The sequence below is a fragment of the Silurus meridionalis genome, chromosome 29 (assembly GCF_014805685.1).
Source record: "Silurus meridionalis isolate SWU-2019-XX chromosome 29, ASM1480568v1, whole genome shotgun sequence".
Taxonomy (NCBI): Eukaryota; Metazoa; Chordata; class Actinopteri; order Siluriformes; family Siluridae; genus Silurus; species Silurus meridionalis.
In genome coordinates, this window is record NC_060912.1 from 329,776 (window position 1) to 348,140 (window position 18,365).

Consider the following 18,365-nt stretch of genomic DNA (forward strand, 5'->3'; position numbering starts at 1 on the left):
GTGTGGTGAGTGTAGTGTGGTGTGGTGTAGTGTAGTGGTGAGTGTAGTGTGCAGTGTAGTGTAGTGAGTGTAGTGTAGTGTAGTGAGGTGTGGTGTAGTGTGGTGTAGTGGTGAGTGTAGTGTAGTGGTGTAGTGTGTGTGGTGTGTGGTGTAGTGTGAGTGTGTGAGTGTAGTGAGTGTGGTGTGTGAGTGTGTAGTGTAGTGGTGTGAGTGTGGTGTGGTGTAGTGAGTGTAGTGGTGTGAGTGAGTGTAGTGTAGTGGTGTGGTGAGTGTGGTGTGGTGTAGTGTGGTGTGTAGTGTGGTGTGTGTGGTGTGGTGTAGTGGTGGTGTAGTGTGTGTGGTGTAGTGTGGTGTACTGAGTGTAGTGTAGTGTGAGTGTGGTGTAGTGGTGGTGTGGTGTGGTGTAGTGTGGTGTGTGTAGTGTAGTGTAGTGTAGTGGTGTGAGTGTAGTGTAGTGTAGTGTAGTGAGTAGTGTAGTGTGCAGTGTAGTGGTGTGGTGAGTGTAGTGTAGTGTAGTGAGTGTAGTGTAGTGAGTGTAGTGTAGTGTAGTGTAGTGAGTGTAGTGTGTGAGTGTAGTGAGTGTAGTGTAGTGAGTGTAGTGTAGTGTGGTGTAGTGAGTGTGTGGTGTAGTGTGAGTGTAGTGGTGTGAGTGTAGTGAGTGTGAGTGTGGTGAGTGTAGTGTAGTGTGGTGTACTGAGTGTGGTGTAGTGTACTGAGTGTGGTGTGGTGGTGAGTGTGGTGTAGTGTAGTGTAGTGCAGTGTGAGTGTGGTGAGTGTGGTGTGGTGTGGTGTAGTGAGTGTGGTGTGGTGTGAGTGTAGTGTGGTGAGTGTGGTGTGGTGCAGTGTAGTGCAGTGTGAGTGTGGTGAGTGTGGTGTGGTGTGGTGTAGTGAGTGTGGTGTGGTGTGAGTGTAGTGTAGTGCAGTGTGGTGTGGTGCAGTGTAGTGTGGTGTGGTGTGTGTGGTGTAGTGTAGTGTAGTGAGTGTAGTGTAGTGAGTGTAGTGTAGTGTAGTGAGTGTAGTGAGTGTAGTGTAGTGAGTGTAGTGTAGTGTAGTGTGGTGTAGTGTAGTGTAGAGTGCAGTGTAGTGTGTAGTGTGGTGTAGTGAGTGTGTAGTGTGAGTGAGTGTAGTGAGTGTGTGGTGTAGTGAGTGCAGTGAGTGTGGTGTAGTGAGGTGTGAGTGTAGTGAGTGTAGTGTAGTGAGTGTAGTGTACTGAGTGTAGTGTGTGTGAGTGTGGTGTAGTGGTGTAGTGAGTGTAGTGTGGTGTGTAGTGTAGTGGTGTAGTGTAGTGTGAGTGTAGTGTGGTGTGAGTGTAGTGCAGTGGTGTAGTGTAGTGAGTGTGTGAGTGTGGTGTGAGTGTAGTGAGGTGTAGTGTAGTGTAGTGTAGTGTAGTGTAGTGTGGTGGTGTGGTGTAGTGTAGTGAGTGTAGGTGTGAGTGTAGTGTAGTGTAGTGTAGTGAGTGTAGTGTAGTGTAGTGTAGTGTAGTGAGTGTAGTGTAGTGTAGTGTAGTGTAGTGTAGTGTAGTGAGTGTAGTGTAGTGTAGTGTAGTGTAGTGTAGTGTGGTGTAGTGTAGTGTGTGTAGTGTAGTGTAGTGTAGTGAGTGTAGTGAGTGTATAAAAGCAGACAGCTGAGATCTTCAGTTAATATTCACTGTAGACAGATTATTTGGAGGAAAAGGTGATCTCTGTACCCGTGGCCTGTTTGCTGGTGCCAGATGGGCTGATACGAGAATTTCAGAACCTGATGATCACTAGAACTTGTCTTTCAGGTTGACACAGAATGATGTGGAAAAGTAAACAACAACAACAACAACAAAACACATTCAGGAAATAGCAGGAGCTGGTGAAGGAACGATGGTGAAGGCCAACAGGAAGCCTGAAGTAACTCAAGCAACCACTTTTTACAAGTGTGCTGAGCAAATTAGGTGTCTCAGCATGATCAACACACCCTGACCTTTAAGATAGAAGGTCTAGAAGATCAGCAAGAAGACCACACTGGGTTTCATTCCTTCATCTCTGACATTACTGATGGCCACAGGCTCACTGAAACAGCAAACCTATAAAGACGATTAGAAAAGCATGATAAATACACACATATATATATATATATATATAAACTGTACTGTTACTGCCAATAAAATACAATGAAACACATTTCATTTATAGTTAATTCCTAATATCACTGAAAACTGTATATTTTATATAATTTATTATACATGCCTAAGATTTACAGTTTAAAATAAAATACTATAAAACTATATATAACTGTGAAAGTAAAAAACACAAACATGAAGTGAAACTTCTTTATATATTTAACCGAGACTATTTATAGCCTGGTGATTCATCTTCATGTGAATCTCTTCAAAACAGGAGAATCTATTTACGTTTCTATTTACATGCCTTTACACTTTTTCCACGGCCTTCTGTTGCTTTCAAACGTTTTCTCACACGCCCATAATTCACGTTGGAGCAGCGCTCTGCCTGGACTTCATTCCAAAAACTCTCAAAGCCATTCACTTTCAAAAAGCTCATAAGCCAAAGTCATCAGAGAAAACTGAATCCACTCCCTGGAGCTGCATTGTGTCGAATGTTGACTACTTTTGTTCGAGTGAATGCGTTTGCTTGTATTTCAGGCCTGAGACTGAATGTTGCTTGTTTGAACAGAATTCCCAGTCATTCCACTGATTCAGGGCAGACGTGCAGGTCTACATTCACATCCAGTGTTCCTCCCATGGCGAGAGATTAACATCTCCTCCAGGTTTGAATACAAAATTAAGATTGAGATGCAGGTCGAAATAAAGGATGGACTGTTTACAGGACAATCTGAGGACAGTTTATTCAGTGCATCTGGTCTTCTAGGAAAAAAAAAACAAGCTGTGGGTTTTTTTCAAACGAACGTGTAGAGTAGCACACAAGCCACTGAGATCCGTATCTCAAGGCATTCGCAAATATGTCCTATGACTCCAGTCTGCTTTGCTGAAGCCCGGCTTTATATTTATATATATATACAGTACACACTGCTGCATCATTGTGGAAGCTGGACTGCTACTGCAACTTCTCAGAAGCTACTCATGATATATAACTACAGCCAAACAACTATATTTATGGTATTTATGGCTTTAAACAAAGCAGATTTACAGAAATAAATAGAATATTAATATACATTTTACATTTATAATTAATCCATATACATTTGTCCCTAATGAGTGAGAAAGTGGTGACTGTGGTGAAGGAAAAACTCATTGAGATGGCATTAGGAAGAAACCTTTAGAGGAACCAGACTCAGACGGGAACCTCATCCTCATCCTCAACACCGAATGTCCATCATTACAGTTCCATCATTGTTAAAGTGTCCTGTTCCATGATGGAGGTTTTCACTTCCCTTTGGTGGAAGTGAAAATTTTTTTTTTGAGGAAACAATTATCAAAAATGCAACAAAAACTAAAGGTCTCGCTTCACTACATGTATCTGTAGGTTGCTGGTTTGGCTCCAGATTCTCAGTCAGCCAGAGGACATTGCACAACATCAGCTGTTCTGTTCCTGGACACCAAAATTTCATCCATCATTTCATCCATTGGTTCAGTGTTTGGTCACAAGGACCATCATGTCATCCACCTTTTTAAACCCAGCGTGATGTTGGTCCAGCGTGATTTTGGTTCCAGCGTGATGTTGGTCCAGCATTGGCATGGATGTTATGAAATGTGCCCCTTTGCCAGTGTGAGCTCAACATCAGCTCTTTATTGATTTGAGATTGTCATTGTTTATTGTTCTACAGGAAACTCCAGCAAATCCAGAGCCATTTCTAAAATAGATGTTGAGCCGATATCGTTTTACTCCTCTGCTTGGCAAAAAGCTAGAAGTAAAGAGATACTAGAGAAGCTAGATGGTTTCGATAAGAGCTCGACTACCTCCATGCTGTTGCTAAGGTAGTTAAGGTGAAATATTTGTGGATCCACACCATGTGCAGACTTCACACTCAGAGGGAGGAACAGAAGAATGTGCCATGTTCTTTACCAAAGATCTTAAAGCTGTGATGACAGATCCCTCAACTTATTTAGGAGACAGATTGAGTAATTGAAGAGATATAACGTCTGGCTTTCACACACACACACACACACACACACACACACACACACACACACACACACACATACACAGCATTCCTAACAAACAAAACCAGGAAGGGAAGGAATGTTCAGATATGGGTTTCTTACTGTAATCTGCCTGCTGAGCTAATGAGCTTTCAGACTGAACTGAATCAGACTGGAGCAAAACATCAAATCAAACCTCATTCAACATCAGGTGCTTCTGATTGTCATTTGTAGAATTATGAGCAAACCATTACCTTTATATAAATCTGAAGTTCATTCATCAAATCACAGTAATGGCTGTCCAGATGTGTAGGTAATGCAGAGTTTTGAGGAACCCATAAAGAAATCTCAGTGTTGAACTTCCTGAAAACCTCAGATGGACAATGTACAGTTCTGTAGTTTTGTGGACAATGGACTCAGGTCTGTACAAAAAAACCCACTGGGAACCCACAAGTGGGAAACTTGTTGGACTTTTAGTCCATGGAATCATTCTTTATTATTCTAAATATTCTGAAAGTTTCATCTTATCTGTGGAGCATGAAGTAAAGATTTTTCAAAGGAATCTATTAATCTTTATTCAATATAAATATTTGTCACTTTCTCTGCACAAAGAGAACAAAGTTCACACACGAGTACAAAGAAAAAGTTCACATTCACCTGCAGCCACGAACACACCTTTTTTTTTTTTCACATTTGGCACAGTTCGAATAAAAAAGAATGCAGGAATGTATGCAGGGAACAGAAAAACAACCAATATAACAAAGCAGAGCAGTGTTTTGACAGCCTCAGTGATTAAGCAAGTCTTAATCAGTTTCCATGCTCTCCATATCACTTCCTTTTAACCAGCGGAGACACGGCTGTATTTTTCCAATGTTTTCCCTTTCCTACTGTTAAGCGAGACTCTGCAGGAATGTGGAGGGAATGTGCAAAGAGCATCCTGTTTTTTATTTTTTGCACTTGTCAGCTATTAAGACTTTGAAGAAGAACAGAGACCCAAGGAGCTTTCCAGGCCTGAGTGACATCACAGAGCAGATGGAAGGGAAGAGACACCGATGCAGGTGCATCTACAATGCATTCCAACATAATCTCATAATCTGGAGCAGAACTTTAAAAAACTGTATTAAATCTGTATTTATATTTTTGGATCTGAAAACACATGACATCAGCCCCTAATTCTAGATTCAGTGAAGGGGTTAGCAACTAGCAAAAAGATGATCAAACTACCTGAAGAATGTTATGTATCTGTGAAGGTATCTGTAAAGCATTCAGAAACTGTCTATCATCATCATCATCATCATCACACCATGATGCGATTTACATACTGTATATTTACATGAAATCAGCACATCCTTATCTCAATATATAAAACATTTCCAATTCAAAGCTGTGAATTCTCCTGTGCTTCTTTTTGCTCCAAGAGAAGTGATGAAGATGCTCAACTACCAATCAGTAGGTTGTGAGTTTGAATCTCAGCTTTGGTGTTGTATCATTGCTAATACCGACTTCTTAATGACAAAAACTCTAAACCTGCATTGTTTATTTCTTCACTTCAGTAAAACCTCTGATCTGGTCAGGGTTTCTGAGGTTATACCATGAACACTGGGATGAGAACAGGAACACACTGGATAAGAACGCCACAGACATTTGCATACTCATTCACACTTTGCTGATTCATTATTGTGCACCAAAGTACAGCTCCAGCTCCAATCACATCATCATGGTCGATAAGATACCACAGTTATGGGTCTCAACAGCAGCAGTGATGAGTCGGCATTCAGCCACGTGCAGGAGCAGCTCACACACTGTACAGACATGTTCCTGGACCCTCGTGGAAATTTACTAAAACATGAAGAACATGTTTAAACTCACATTCATGTTGAAGCAAAGTCTATGGAGCTGCTCAGTGCACTACTTTATCACTCAGATAAAAATATATTGTAATGCTTATATTAACCATGACGCATTATAATGATTATAAGACCTTTTATTAGGTTTGGGTTCAAGGTCCTGCAGTAATATCTTACTCTGGAAATCTCTCTGTTACAGTGTTTAGAAGATTTTTGAAGCTTGTAGCCAGAAAAGTGAGCAAAAGGTCCTGGGGAAAGTGTCTGAGCCTGGAGCATCACTGCTTCTGCGTTCTCTACGAGAGAGAGAGAGAGAGAGAGAGAGAGAGAGAGAGAGAGAGAGGAATAAATATTTAATATCAGTCTGTCAACACTGATCGTTTTTGTGTCCACACACTGCCACAAAGAAACCTATTTTCAGTATTGCAGCCTGGCGCATTATTTTCACTGCCACTGAGTCGCTTTTATGTCTGTTGTCTTTTACTACTGATGAGAAAATCAGTAATTGTTCTTATGAAAGTTTTGTTTTTTGATTTCACACTGCAGCCTTCAGGAGGTTTTATTTCGAAGCTTCAGAGTCAGTGGTGTTTTGTGATTTGCTCTGGTATTTTAAGACTGTCAGGAGAAACCCAGCCTGGCTGTTTCTGTCATAACATCATCCATCTGACACACCAGTTAGAAAGCTGTAATCACTGGGCAAATATTGATCTCCGCTGTTAAATAGTAACCGAGCACTCAAAAGGATATGATTAGTAATGGTTTTGATAAGGTTTGATAAAGTTCTGAAATCTAAAAGAATTGTTTCTTTGTCTGGGATCCGGCAGCGTCCGCATACGTCATCTGTACATACGTCAATTCATATAAATAATGTATATTATTATTGTTATAATTATATTTATTATTATTATTATTATTATTACTCCAGCTGCTCCCATTAGGGGGCGCCACAGCGGATCCTCCGTCTCCATTGCCCCTGTCCTCTACATCTTCCTCTTTTACACCAACTACCTGCATGTCTTCTCTCACCACATCCATAAACCTCCTCCTTGGTCTTCCTCTTTTCCTCCTTCCTGGTTTCTCCATCTTTAGCATTCTCCTACTGATATACCCCATGTCACTCCTCTGCACATGTCCAAACCATCTCAATCTCACTCCTCCATGCGCTGTCACTTTAATACACTCATTTGTAATCCTGTCTGACCTTGTTCTTTAACCTGTTCATCACCACTGCAAACATGAAAGGGTTTAAAGCTGATCCTTGATGCAGTTCCACCTCCACCTTGAACCAGTCTAGCTTGTGCAACCCTGATGGCTGGGTTATTGTTGTTATTATTTTTATTATTATTATTATTACTAAGTGTATCTGTTTATGGGTTAATTAATTATAATTCCCACAGATGTATGATGTCTGAATTTTTTTTATATTGCAGTGAAAATACATTGCTAGAAGTTTTTCTTACCCCAAAATAAACATTAAAGATGCAACACGACACATTTCAGTTCTAATAATTTATTTGAGATAAAACCTGTTTGTAAATGAGGTACAAAATATAAATAAGTGAGCTCAATAAATTAAATAAATAACATTCCTTTTTTACTATTTTACAACATGATACAGGCCCTGTGGGGCTGAGAAACATAACATTCAAGTATCTGAGGTCAAGCTAAAGCCTGATAATGGGCTTAAAATTGGAGAAGAAACAGTAGTTGTTGATGGAGCACTGCGTTGTTCTGCATGCCATCATACACATGTAGAAGACAAACATCGAGCTATAAGCAGTAGTAAAAAGACACACATTCCACTGAGAGCCAGCACAGGTTTCTTATAATGGGAAATTACAAGGACATTCGCTGGTCTGTTCTATTGCAGGAAAAAACAATTACTGCAGTCTGTTGGCAGGATCTCGAGCCATTGAAACTCGTTTACACACGTAACTAAAACACACACAACAGTAACCATGTTAATAATATTTCCGCATTCACAAAGAGGCCAGGAGAAACACCTCCCTCCCTCGTGAACCCAGGGTGGTGGATCCATTTCATAAAACAGTTCATATGTGTTACAAAGAATCCACTGGAGATACGACTGAGATAAGACAGCATAGCAACCTTTGGTCATCATTATCAAAGATCAGAAAAAAAAAACTCAGTGTTAATTTCCTACATAAATCCAGTGAGGGGCTGCACAGAGGTATTTAACATTTAAAAAAAAAATTAAATCATATAAAACTCTGATACAGAGAAGTGCCACTGAAATAAAGAGGAAAAACGACATGTATCAGAAAAAAGGATAAAATAAAGTGTTATACAGATACATCACTGTTATATTGAACCTTTTAGAACGTTATTGCACACAGCCTCATCTTTTGCCTCATGTTTTTTTTTTAGATTTACAGTTTTCACTGGAAACGATCAAACGTGACTCCCATGTGTTTTTTTTTTTTTTTGGCTTAACATTCCTTCGTTTGGAAAGAACACCGTTTCACAGGTGTGCAAGGTGCTCCATTCCTTCTTTAGTGAGTCAATACAAGGCTCACTTGTGTTCAATTTTCAGACATTCCACTGCTTCTCTGATCCGTAATGTTTCTGTGTATGAATTGTGTCTCTGAATGCCTGAAGTCTTTCCCCTTAACACTGCCAGTGTCTTTAATAGATGTGTTCTTTTCCCATGAGCATTTTTAGGTCTTTCAGAGTCTTCTGAGAGAACTTTCTCTCAATTGTCCTTCTCATCATTATCCCAGTTTTGAGCAGAAGAAATCTTCTGAAGGCATCAGCTTTTTACCCCGGATCCCTCCTGGTAGGATTTTGATCCTTCCTTTCTTTTCGCTCTGTATCTTTCTCTGACTCCTTCATGATTTGCTGGACTTGATCAGTTTTTTCTTGAGGTGGCCGAACGCTCAGCTGCGAAGAGATTAGACCTGGCAACCTGCCTACAAATAGAAAAAAATCAGCCGCTTAGTCAACACCCATTTATTACATTTTAATAGATAAATATTTGTAGAAATATAAACATACATGTATTTGCAAGAATTTGCCTGTTCATTAATGTTTCTCACCTGAAATATTTGAGGAGAAGTTTGTCAGCTTTATCCACATGACCCACTTTAGGATCCAGTGGACTCACGATAACGAGACTTGGGTCAATGGAGCTGCAAACAAAAAGAATAATCTCTTGATTAAATAATGTCAATATCGCAGACTCACATTATTCAAAAGCATTGCAATATAATTAGTTCTGGATTAGTGAGCAAAACACATTCTCCATCTCCTCCTCTTTAACCTACAGCGAACAATGTAAAGCATGACATTAAAGATATGTGCAGACGTCAGTGTCAGATGGGCGGAGGTGCAGCTTCAGCTCGAAGCAAATGAACAACTTGAAGAATTCTTAATAAACCCGGCACGGCTTCTAAAAATAACCTCATGACTCAAAGACCTGCATGACTCATTATAAATGCAGCCAGTGCAGGTTATTCACAGTCAAGTAAACAGCTACACTTTATCAGTGCACATCTCCTTAACTCTTTCACTGCACATCACCCAGATGTGTTCAGGTTCGGCACGACTGCCTTCAGTATTCACAACAGAAAAGATGAGAGATGTCTATCTGCTTTGATCTGGAGTCTTTTTGTTTCCCTCAATTGATTTACACAAGAGACAAGAATTACACTATGCTCACCTGGCATGGCAGAAAGTGGAACAGGTCGGATCGTTGGGGTTGGCGCATTCACAGCGCCCGGTGGAGCGCCGTCGACGAGACAGAGGACTTCCGAGTCCATATGGGACGATCTTACTGTGCAGAGAGAAACATATGACCTTTCAGATACAGTGCAGATCTCGAAAGTCCCAATGATGCGCAGCTGAATTTAAGTCTGCATGGGTTTATAGAGCTGTTTGTTGATCTCAGAGTGACCTACCTTGGTGTGTTGACCCAGATGATGTCCAAGTGGCAAAAGTAGATGCATTCCGTATCCATCCAGTTACTGCAGGAGCAGCGTTTGGTGCGAACTCTTGCAGCTGTTGATGAAGAGCTCTGGGTTTCTGATGCTTGGAAGAGAGGTAGTCCAAATCCTAGAATCAGAGCACATCAAGAGCACATACATTAATAAAATGTAGATATTTCCCAGTTAACTGTGCAAGAACGAGCAGCTCAGCATTGTTGCTTTATCTTAGCCGGATTAAAAGTAAACATCTATAAACTCTCAATCAAACTGGAACAGTGTAAATATTGCCAAACTCAGTCCAATGCTAATTTAGATATTTAATGCTTATCATTCAGATAGAAAAGGCAGTTACATGATAAGCGGATTGTTTCCAGCATGGGCAAAAAAACGGAGAGTGAAATCCCCTACGCGAGTTTGGTAAAGTATCATCTAAAGAAAACTTGCAGTCATGCCATGCAATTTCCAAAAAAATAGTTCTGATCTTTAAAAATCATCCATCATATTTCTACTATGCAAAAAATATTCAATGCACAATGTCAGTGTAGTGCACACAACGTTGCATCCTCCACCAGAACACAACAGGAACCGAGAGATCTTCTTACCTTCTTCCAGGAGCACACTGAATGTGGCAGAGATCAGCAGGACGGTGTGTAGAGAGAGATCCATTGTAAAGGCTAAAATAAGTTTTATTTTTATGGATCCACAGAAAGCAACGTGCACAGGTTTAGTGTGTGTGTGTTGAGTTCTTAGTGTCTTGCTGAGGGCAGTGACAGGTGCTCATGTGCAGCTCCCACTCCTGGCCTTCCTTTTATTCACAGACGCTTAATGCCACACCTCCATTTTTGTGACCTCATCACCTCTGTTCCAACAACACATGGAACGCTGTTGCTTCACAATGAGTCGCCTCCTCGCATTCTCAAGGGGATCATCATTTGGGCATGGAAAACTGGATAGAGAAAATGAAAGGCAGAAAGAAAAAAAAAAATGAAGGAGTGGAGTCCCTCTTTTGACTATTATCTTACCATGTAGGAGATCAGTGTCAGGGCGTGAAATGAAACCTGCTATTTTACCTCGCGTTATTGTATGGAAAAAAAAAGTCAAGGTGGTGTTTAATGACTTCCACCCACGCCGGCTTCACCCCTGCATTTATTACTACATATACTGCAGATTACTGCTGATTTTTTATCACTCTTTTTCTCTGCTTTGTATTAAATCTGTAATATATTACACTGTTCATGTTCAATATAATATAAAACATACTGTATAAAGATTAAACACACTGTAAAAACACTTCCTTCTGTTTAAATCACAACCAGACAATACTTTACATTTACTCTTTTATCAAAAATCCTCTTTTTTTCCTTTTTCTTTCTTTATTTCTCACTCCGATTAATGTTTTAAAATTCTTGTTCAGAATAATAGAGTAATACAAATATTATATATGTGTTCATATACCGTTTTATACTTGTAAATATTAAATGGATTAAATAGTAAATATAAACGTGTATATGTAATGCACAGTATATGGTAATTAATCTAAATATTTTATTATTATTAATAGTGTAATAATATTCTTTTTTCTTATTATTTTCTTTAAACACTATTTTCTAGAACACATACATTATACAGTATATTTTATTTTCCATATATTTCCTCTTCTTTCCTCTTTATTTATTCTGATTGTTTTGTTGAAATCTGTGGAAACTGATCACATTTCATTTTCACTTCCGTGATAGTTCATGCAAACGGTCTTCCATTACTGCAGGTCTTCACATTATCGGATCTTGTAGCTAAGCCATAACGAATGGAACTCAACATAATGAATATCTGATAATAAATGACACTGGGTGAAGTATGCAAATGTCCAAATGTGAAGAAAGACATTTGCTTTCAGACAGGAAATGATCTTAGGCATGTTTTGCATATGGGATTTTGGGAAACCTATAATGGATTTATCTTCTTGGAATGACACCTCTTTATTTTATCGCTCTTCCTACGTACGGGGTGATGAGGTGGGGGGCGGAGGGGGGGGATGGGGGTTCACTGAAGGATAAAAAACAATGTCCTCTCTGTATCAAAAGGTGGCAGAAATTCCCTCAAAGGAACATGGAGTCTTTGCATGGGGCAGGAAATGCCAGAGTGACGTCACCATCCATTAAACAATGGCATCTCTGAAACTATTTGTCACATTAAATGGATAAACAAAAAAATGTACAAAGCTGGAGCAAATATTTTTCTGGTGCCACAAAACAGACTGTAAACACCATCACTCATCTATCTGGAGACCAGAATCCAGAATTCCATATATGACCTTTATATGTGTTTGCAGGCATTCATATACACACACACACACACACACACACACACACACACACACACACTATATACTGTATATAAACCAATCAATACATATGTGTGTATATGTAAGTGTGACACGTCAGATATAAAGTTCATGAGCTCAGAAATCAGACATGCTAATTTTCATCGAAACTATTCATAGATTCATAAATAGTTCATCATTGCACAGGAGACCCGCATTGTGCTTCCGTATCTAGTGTCTGTCTCTGTTTTGTCTTTCTCTCTCTCTCTCTCTCTCTCTCTCTCTCTCTCTCAGTCCGTCTGCTCCTGCAGTCACACTACAAAAATGCACCTTTATCCATTTCCTGTTCTGGATGGCTCGGCAGCATGCCACAAAGAGTGTGTCAACAGACTCACACAGCTAAAAGACTCTGAGGAATTCCTTAGGTGGCTTTCTGGCATCCAGAGCTGCTCTGGACTTTGAGACTTTTCCCTTTCCTACTGATAATCTCTGACCAAAACAGGTCAACAGATGCAGGGAGGTTGGCATGAGTTATTTTATCAGTGATCAAGTGAAGAGCGATGGCGCTATAAAAAACTCATTTCATTTTTATGACCCGAATCATTTTGGCTTCTTTGTGCAGAGTTTTACAGCCAGGCTTTAACCTGCACCACAATCATGGTCATAGTATTTCATTATTTACAACATATCTATAAATATATAACACACTTATAACACAATGGCACACTGTTTACTGTTCCAAATAATCAGATCAGTATTCAGCTATACACTGGAGATGGGCGTGGCATGAATGAGTTCTGGTGATGCCAATCCCTGGAATGTTTTTTATTTTTATTCCTGACGGTGTTTGTCCTTATGTTCGGGTCTCAAAAGAACTGTCTGGGTGTAGCTGCTTTATAGAATGAATATGATTACGATGATATCATTAGGATGTAAACGTGTTTTCCACGTGTTCTCCACGTCCCTGCAGGAGGTCCTTCCATCCTGCATTAGCTTCCGCACCTGCTGATGTCTGTTACATCCGCATTTTTTCTGCATTACATCTGTTTTTCCACTGTCCAAAATCACCTAATCTGTGTGTGTGTGTGTGTGTGTGTGTGTGTGTGTGTGTGTGTGTGTGTGTTACGGAAATAGGAACTAATTATAGCACAATTCGTTTATGATAATCGGCTTACAGAGGGTAAATATGAGAAATCAATTAAAAAAATTTAATCAACATTATACCTGAATATGAACTACAGTGAACCTCAGAAAGTATTTACTGACTGACTGAATGAATGAATGAATAAATTTGCACCTCTTTATGAGGTTTGCTGAAAGCAGAAGGAGAAGAACCTGTCTGTACCTTGAGTTTTGGTATCTTCTGATGCAGTATCTCACCCCTGACGGAAGTCTTTATTTGTAAACGTGCAGGTGAGAAGGTCAGATATCATCAGGAATGTTTTACTGATAACAACTTTGTTACTGAATAAAGTATTCAGACGTGTGAATGTGAAGAAAGACATACTGTTCAGAACTTCTGTAATTTCCACCTCACTCTCTTTCCAAATACTCAATACACAAAAATAACAAAATTTAAATAATATAACTTAAATTAATATAATATAATATAACTTAAATTTATCCAAACACAATCAGCTGTAGATAAAATAAACACCATAAACTCATGTATGATCATTTCCACATGTAAAAATTCTTCATCCAGATAAAATATCCAGGTACTAAAACAATAACTTTTATGAAGAAACGTTTGGATCAGAACAATAGCTGTATAAGAGCAATAATTATTGAGCTCAAGCGTGTTCACATTAAATCTGAAAACACTGACACATTTTTTATTTCAAATTGGAAAAGTTTTAAAATGAAAATGGTTTAAATAAAAAAAATGTTCAATATGTTTTATTTATGAATCTGTACTATTTCTAAATGTTTATTTAAATGCAAGTGAATGTGATACTGATGAACAAATTACTAAAAAAAATATTCTGTATTTCAGAAACTCAAATTGCTGTTAATAAAATGTATAAAAGATTTAATGAATTTAATTAGAAATAATTGCAAAAAAAGCAGTATTTTCAGTAGATTCTCTTGTAATTATTTCATGTTATATATTTTCTTCTTATTATTATTTATTTTTAACATTATTGTTAAATACTGAACAAAATTATAAACGCAACACTTTTGTTTTTGCCTCCATTTTTCATCAGCTGAACTCAAAGATCTAAAACTTTTTCTATGAACACAAAAGATCAATTTCTCTAAAATATTGTTGATAAATGTGTAAATGTGTGTTAGTGAGCTCTTCTCCTTCACCCAGAGGAGCATCACCTCACAGGTGTGGAAGATCAGGATGCTGATTAGACGAATGATTACTGCACACGTGGGCTTCAGACTGGACTCGATAAAAACCTTTAGTTTTAGTCTACAACTAAAACATATTTATTCAGTTGAAAACATTTATTAACTGTTTAAGACATAAAATATTTAATAAAAATATAGAAATGATCAGCATACAGGATTTAAAGGGAAAATGTATTAATAATAAAAAGCTTAGATTTTAATAAACAAATAAAAATAATTGGATCACTTTCATACATTTTAAATTATTATTATTATTATTATTATTATTATTATTATTATTATTATTATTATTATTATAGGGTTTAATAATTGTATTATAGAATTTATCATGATGTTGAAGACTTTTTATTGTTAAATAGTTTTATTAGAAGTTACAAAACCTCTTTCTGGTACAAACATTTGTAGAAATGAACTTGAAGGTCATCATGCTGGTAGGATCATGTGAAGGAATGAAGATAAAGACACACACACAGACACACACACACACACACACACACACACACACACACACACACACACACACACACTTTTCCTGTTCACTCCTCAGATGTATGAAGTAAAACAATAAGGCCACGTACGTAAACAGAAACGACACGCTTTAATCTGTTGAGGAAAAAGGTGACGTCCTGAATGATTAAACTTCTACCATGATAGTGTCTCACTTCCTCTGGTGTATCAGTTATATCACACTGCATCACAGAAGCACCAGGACTGTGTGGAATTCTGATGGTTGTTGTGGTGAGTTGTGTTACTGTGTCTGATAGTCTGATAGTCTGATAGTCTGATGATCCTGCCCCCTGTAGTCTCACTGGAGAAAAGGTTCATTTATTTAATCTGCACTGACAAACTGACAAATCCTTTAATAACTACAAATAATTAAAACCAGAGATGTTCATCTAAAAGGTGCTGCATGTACACACACACACACACACACACACACACACACACACACACACCTATCAGCCATAAGATTAAAACCACCTGTTAAAACCTTCTGCCTCCCAAACACCTCTGTGTCCTGGATTCCACACAATCTCAGAAGATGTGCTGTTGTATCTGATACCGAGACGTAAACAACAGACTGTTTACTGAAGACCTCCATCAGTTCCTGTAAGTCCTGAGGTGGAGCCTCCATGAATCGGACTTGTTCATCTGGGACTTGTTTGTCTGGTCAACACCATGAACATTTAGTCATGTTCCCCGAATCGTTCCTGATTTCATCTGATTATATTAAATCTGTTTTTCATAAAATGATAAAATAGAAAATGTTCTTTATTATTACAAATATCAGTAAATATAATAGAAAGAAAGAAAGAAAGAAAGAAAGAAAGAAAGAAAGAAAGAAAGAAAGAAAGACTCTAGAATTCAACCCTGGGGGAGGTTCAGACTGATAGGATTAGGAAATGTAAACAGTGAGAAATAGAAACACCTCTGAATGCAGGTGAACCAGTTACAATCCACACAAACAAAAACACCACAACGGTTCTTTCACTCAGAGCGACGTGACGGGACGTCTCCATGGACCCAAAAACCTGCATCCAAGTGTTTGGTTGAACTTCAACTTTCTCTAATAGAATTCACCTCCTGTTTCCTCCATACTGTGTGTGTGTGTGTGTGTGTGTGTGTGTGTGTGTGTGTGTGTGTGTGTGTGTGTGTGTAAAAGATCAACTCTGATTTACAACATAAAGGATTTTCCTAAAAAGGAAAAAAAAAAAATGAAAGATTGGCAGGAACTAACCTTATTATATTTATGGACAGAAGTTTGAGGACACCTGACCACATGTGTATGAACATGTTCTACATGTAGTCCCTTTTTCCTGTTATAATATCATCCATGCTTCTTAGAAGATGTTCCACTGAAATTTGGAGTGTGCTTCTGGAGATTTGTGGTCATTCAGACAGGTAGTGATGTAGGTGTGTGTGTGTGTGTGTGTGTGTGTGTGTGTGTGTGTGTGTGTGTGTGTGTGTGTGTTGTTGGTTTCTATCTGTGTACTCTACAGACCTCCTTCAGAGACATTTTTAGAGTTATTATGACAGTATTTGATTGATCTCCTTTCTTGTTATGCCAAACCTTCATTTCTCCATAAACAGGTGGATCTAACCGTTTTCTGCAGGAACTGGGGATTCTGACTCACTGGGAGTTTCGATGTAATTCCCACTACAACAACAGGAATCGTGAGTCATTTCTCTCATCGTAAAGCCTAATGTTTGTATTTTTTCCAAGTGTCGGTTGATGAAGATTACCTTCTCCAGGTGTGTACATTTTTCTTTGCTGAAGAATTGACAGTTTGAACTCATGCACTCAATACGAAGGAGTGTCAAGTGCTGAAAAACTGATCATCAGTGAAGAAACAGAAGCGCTGATATGAAGATAAACGCTAACAGGTGATTTGGTCAAATAACAAAAAAAGAAAAGAAGAAGATGACCTTATTTGGTCATTAAATTGATTATTATAAATTATTTAGTCATAAATCACATGAAGCTGATTTATTGATTGATTTGTTGATTGTTGATATACATGTATTATAATTTATTGTGGCAATATCACCGATATGTTTCCAGAAGAGCTGAATGTAGAGAACAGAATACCAGGACTGGATTTGAGGATGTAGAACATCATGCTGGTGGAGAAAGAGTCTAATGTTTGTGTGAGATGGAAAGTAAAAGACTGGATATTATTTAGCTGTAAATTCATATAGTGTGTAAGCAAAAGTACCAAACTTCTTGACTGGGAAGGTCCCTCAACAGCAGGTGATAAGCAGGTGTAGGGATGTGCAGGAGTTCCAGTCTGATAGCTTGGAGATGGAATTGTTCTGGGAACTTGCGATTTCCAGAAAAGACTTTCCAGATTTTAGTCTGATTTAATCTGAATTAGACTTCTGTTTAAGACCTGCAATGTTACTCCTAACAAACATTTTCTTTCATACATGCATTTGAACCAGAAGTCAGTGATCCTGGGTTAGATGATCAGTTTAGTAGTTTTTACATCAAGTTTGCATCTATAGGATTTGAACATCCAGGTAAGATGAAGATCAGACCTGCCAACTAATCTTCACTCAGGAAAAATCCTTCAAGGTGGTTCAGGAACATCTTTTAAAAGATTCAGTGATTTCCTCAGTAAGACATTAACCTTCAGAGGAATGCAGGAGCTTTATGATCATAGTGATGTGGACTTATTCTGGATCATACGTTAGAACCATGTGAAGTGGACACATGAGTCCAGGGTGTGTTTTGTCATCTACTGTTTGGGATTTACATGGAGAACATTGAAGACCATAAGAGAGCATTTTTATTTATTTTTTTAAATGTTAAAAGGTAAAAAACAAACAAATAACTTGACAAGAAAACAAGATGAGGAATGCAAACAACAACCACCACAGAAGAGATGTGCGGTGAAGAGTGGAGAAAATGCTGAGTCAGTACACAAGTGCTGATTAACAGACACTATAAATCAGGTGTGGAGATCATGAGAGCTGATAAGTGAAGGTGCAGTGGCTGATGAGTAACATGGGCTTTGGGTATAAAGGGACAATTGGGCAAAAGAAAACCAGTGAAAAAACAGGAAACACAGTGAGCTGAGAAAGTGGAAGATGGTTTAACATGCTAAAGATGAACAACATGATATTTAAAGACTGTAGATAATCATAAGAAGAAAGACAGAAATTAAACACAGAGGTAAAATGAAAACAAACAGGAAGCGAGAGAGGCTCTGTACAGTCAGGAGTACGAGAGCAGAGATCTGGTCTTTTATTAGATTCAGGAGATGTTGGGAAGGAGACAGGAGCAGAGCAGATACAGATATCGACTA

General features: G+C 38.4%; 1 protein-coding gene across 1 annotated transcript; it reads right to left on the minus strand.

The window, feature by feature from the left end:
- Positions 1–7,425: 7,425 nt before the first annotated feature.
- Positions 7,426–10,651, minus strand: edn2 (endothelin 2). Its single transcript, XM_046844111.1, has 5 exons — positions 10,478–10,651; positions 9,849–10,002; positions 9,611–9,724; positions 8,988–9,080; positions 7,426–8,861 (listed from the first exon to the last, which is right to left on the minus strand). Exons 1-5 carry the CDS (start codon positions 10,539–10,541, stop codon positions 8,801–8,803), a joined length of 486 nt encoding a protein of 161 aa, XP_046700067.1. The 5' UTR covers positions 10,542–10,651; the 3' UTR covers positions 7,426–8,800.
- Between the last annotated feature and the right edge of the window lie 7,714 nt (positions 10,652–18,365).

What these genes read in the sequence shown, in the direction of transcription:
- edn2 (XM_046844111.1), bottom strand. Translation starts at nt 10,541, where the DNA reads ATGGATCTCTCTCTACACACCGTCCTGCTGATCTCTGCCACATTCAGT. An exon ending in CAGTGTGCTCCTGGAAGAAG is followed by an intron (nt 10,003 to 10,477) that starts GTAAGAAGATCT and finishes CTCTGATTCTAG; the next exon opens with GATTTGGACTACCTCTCTTC. An exon ending in TCCACTTTCTGCCATGCCAG is followed by an intron (nt 9,081 to 9,610) that starts GTGAGCATAGTG and finishes TTTTGTTTGCAG; the next exon opens with CTCCATTGACCCAAGTCTCG.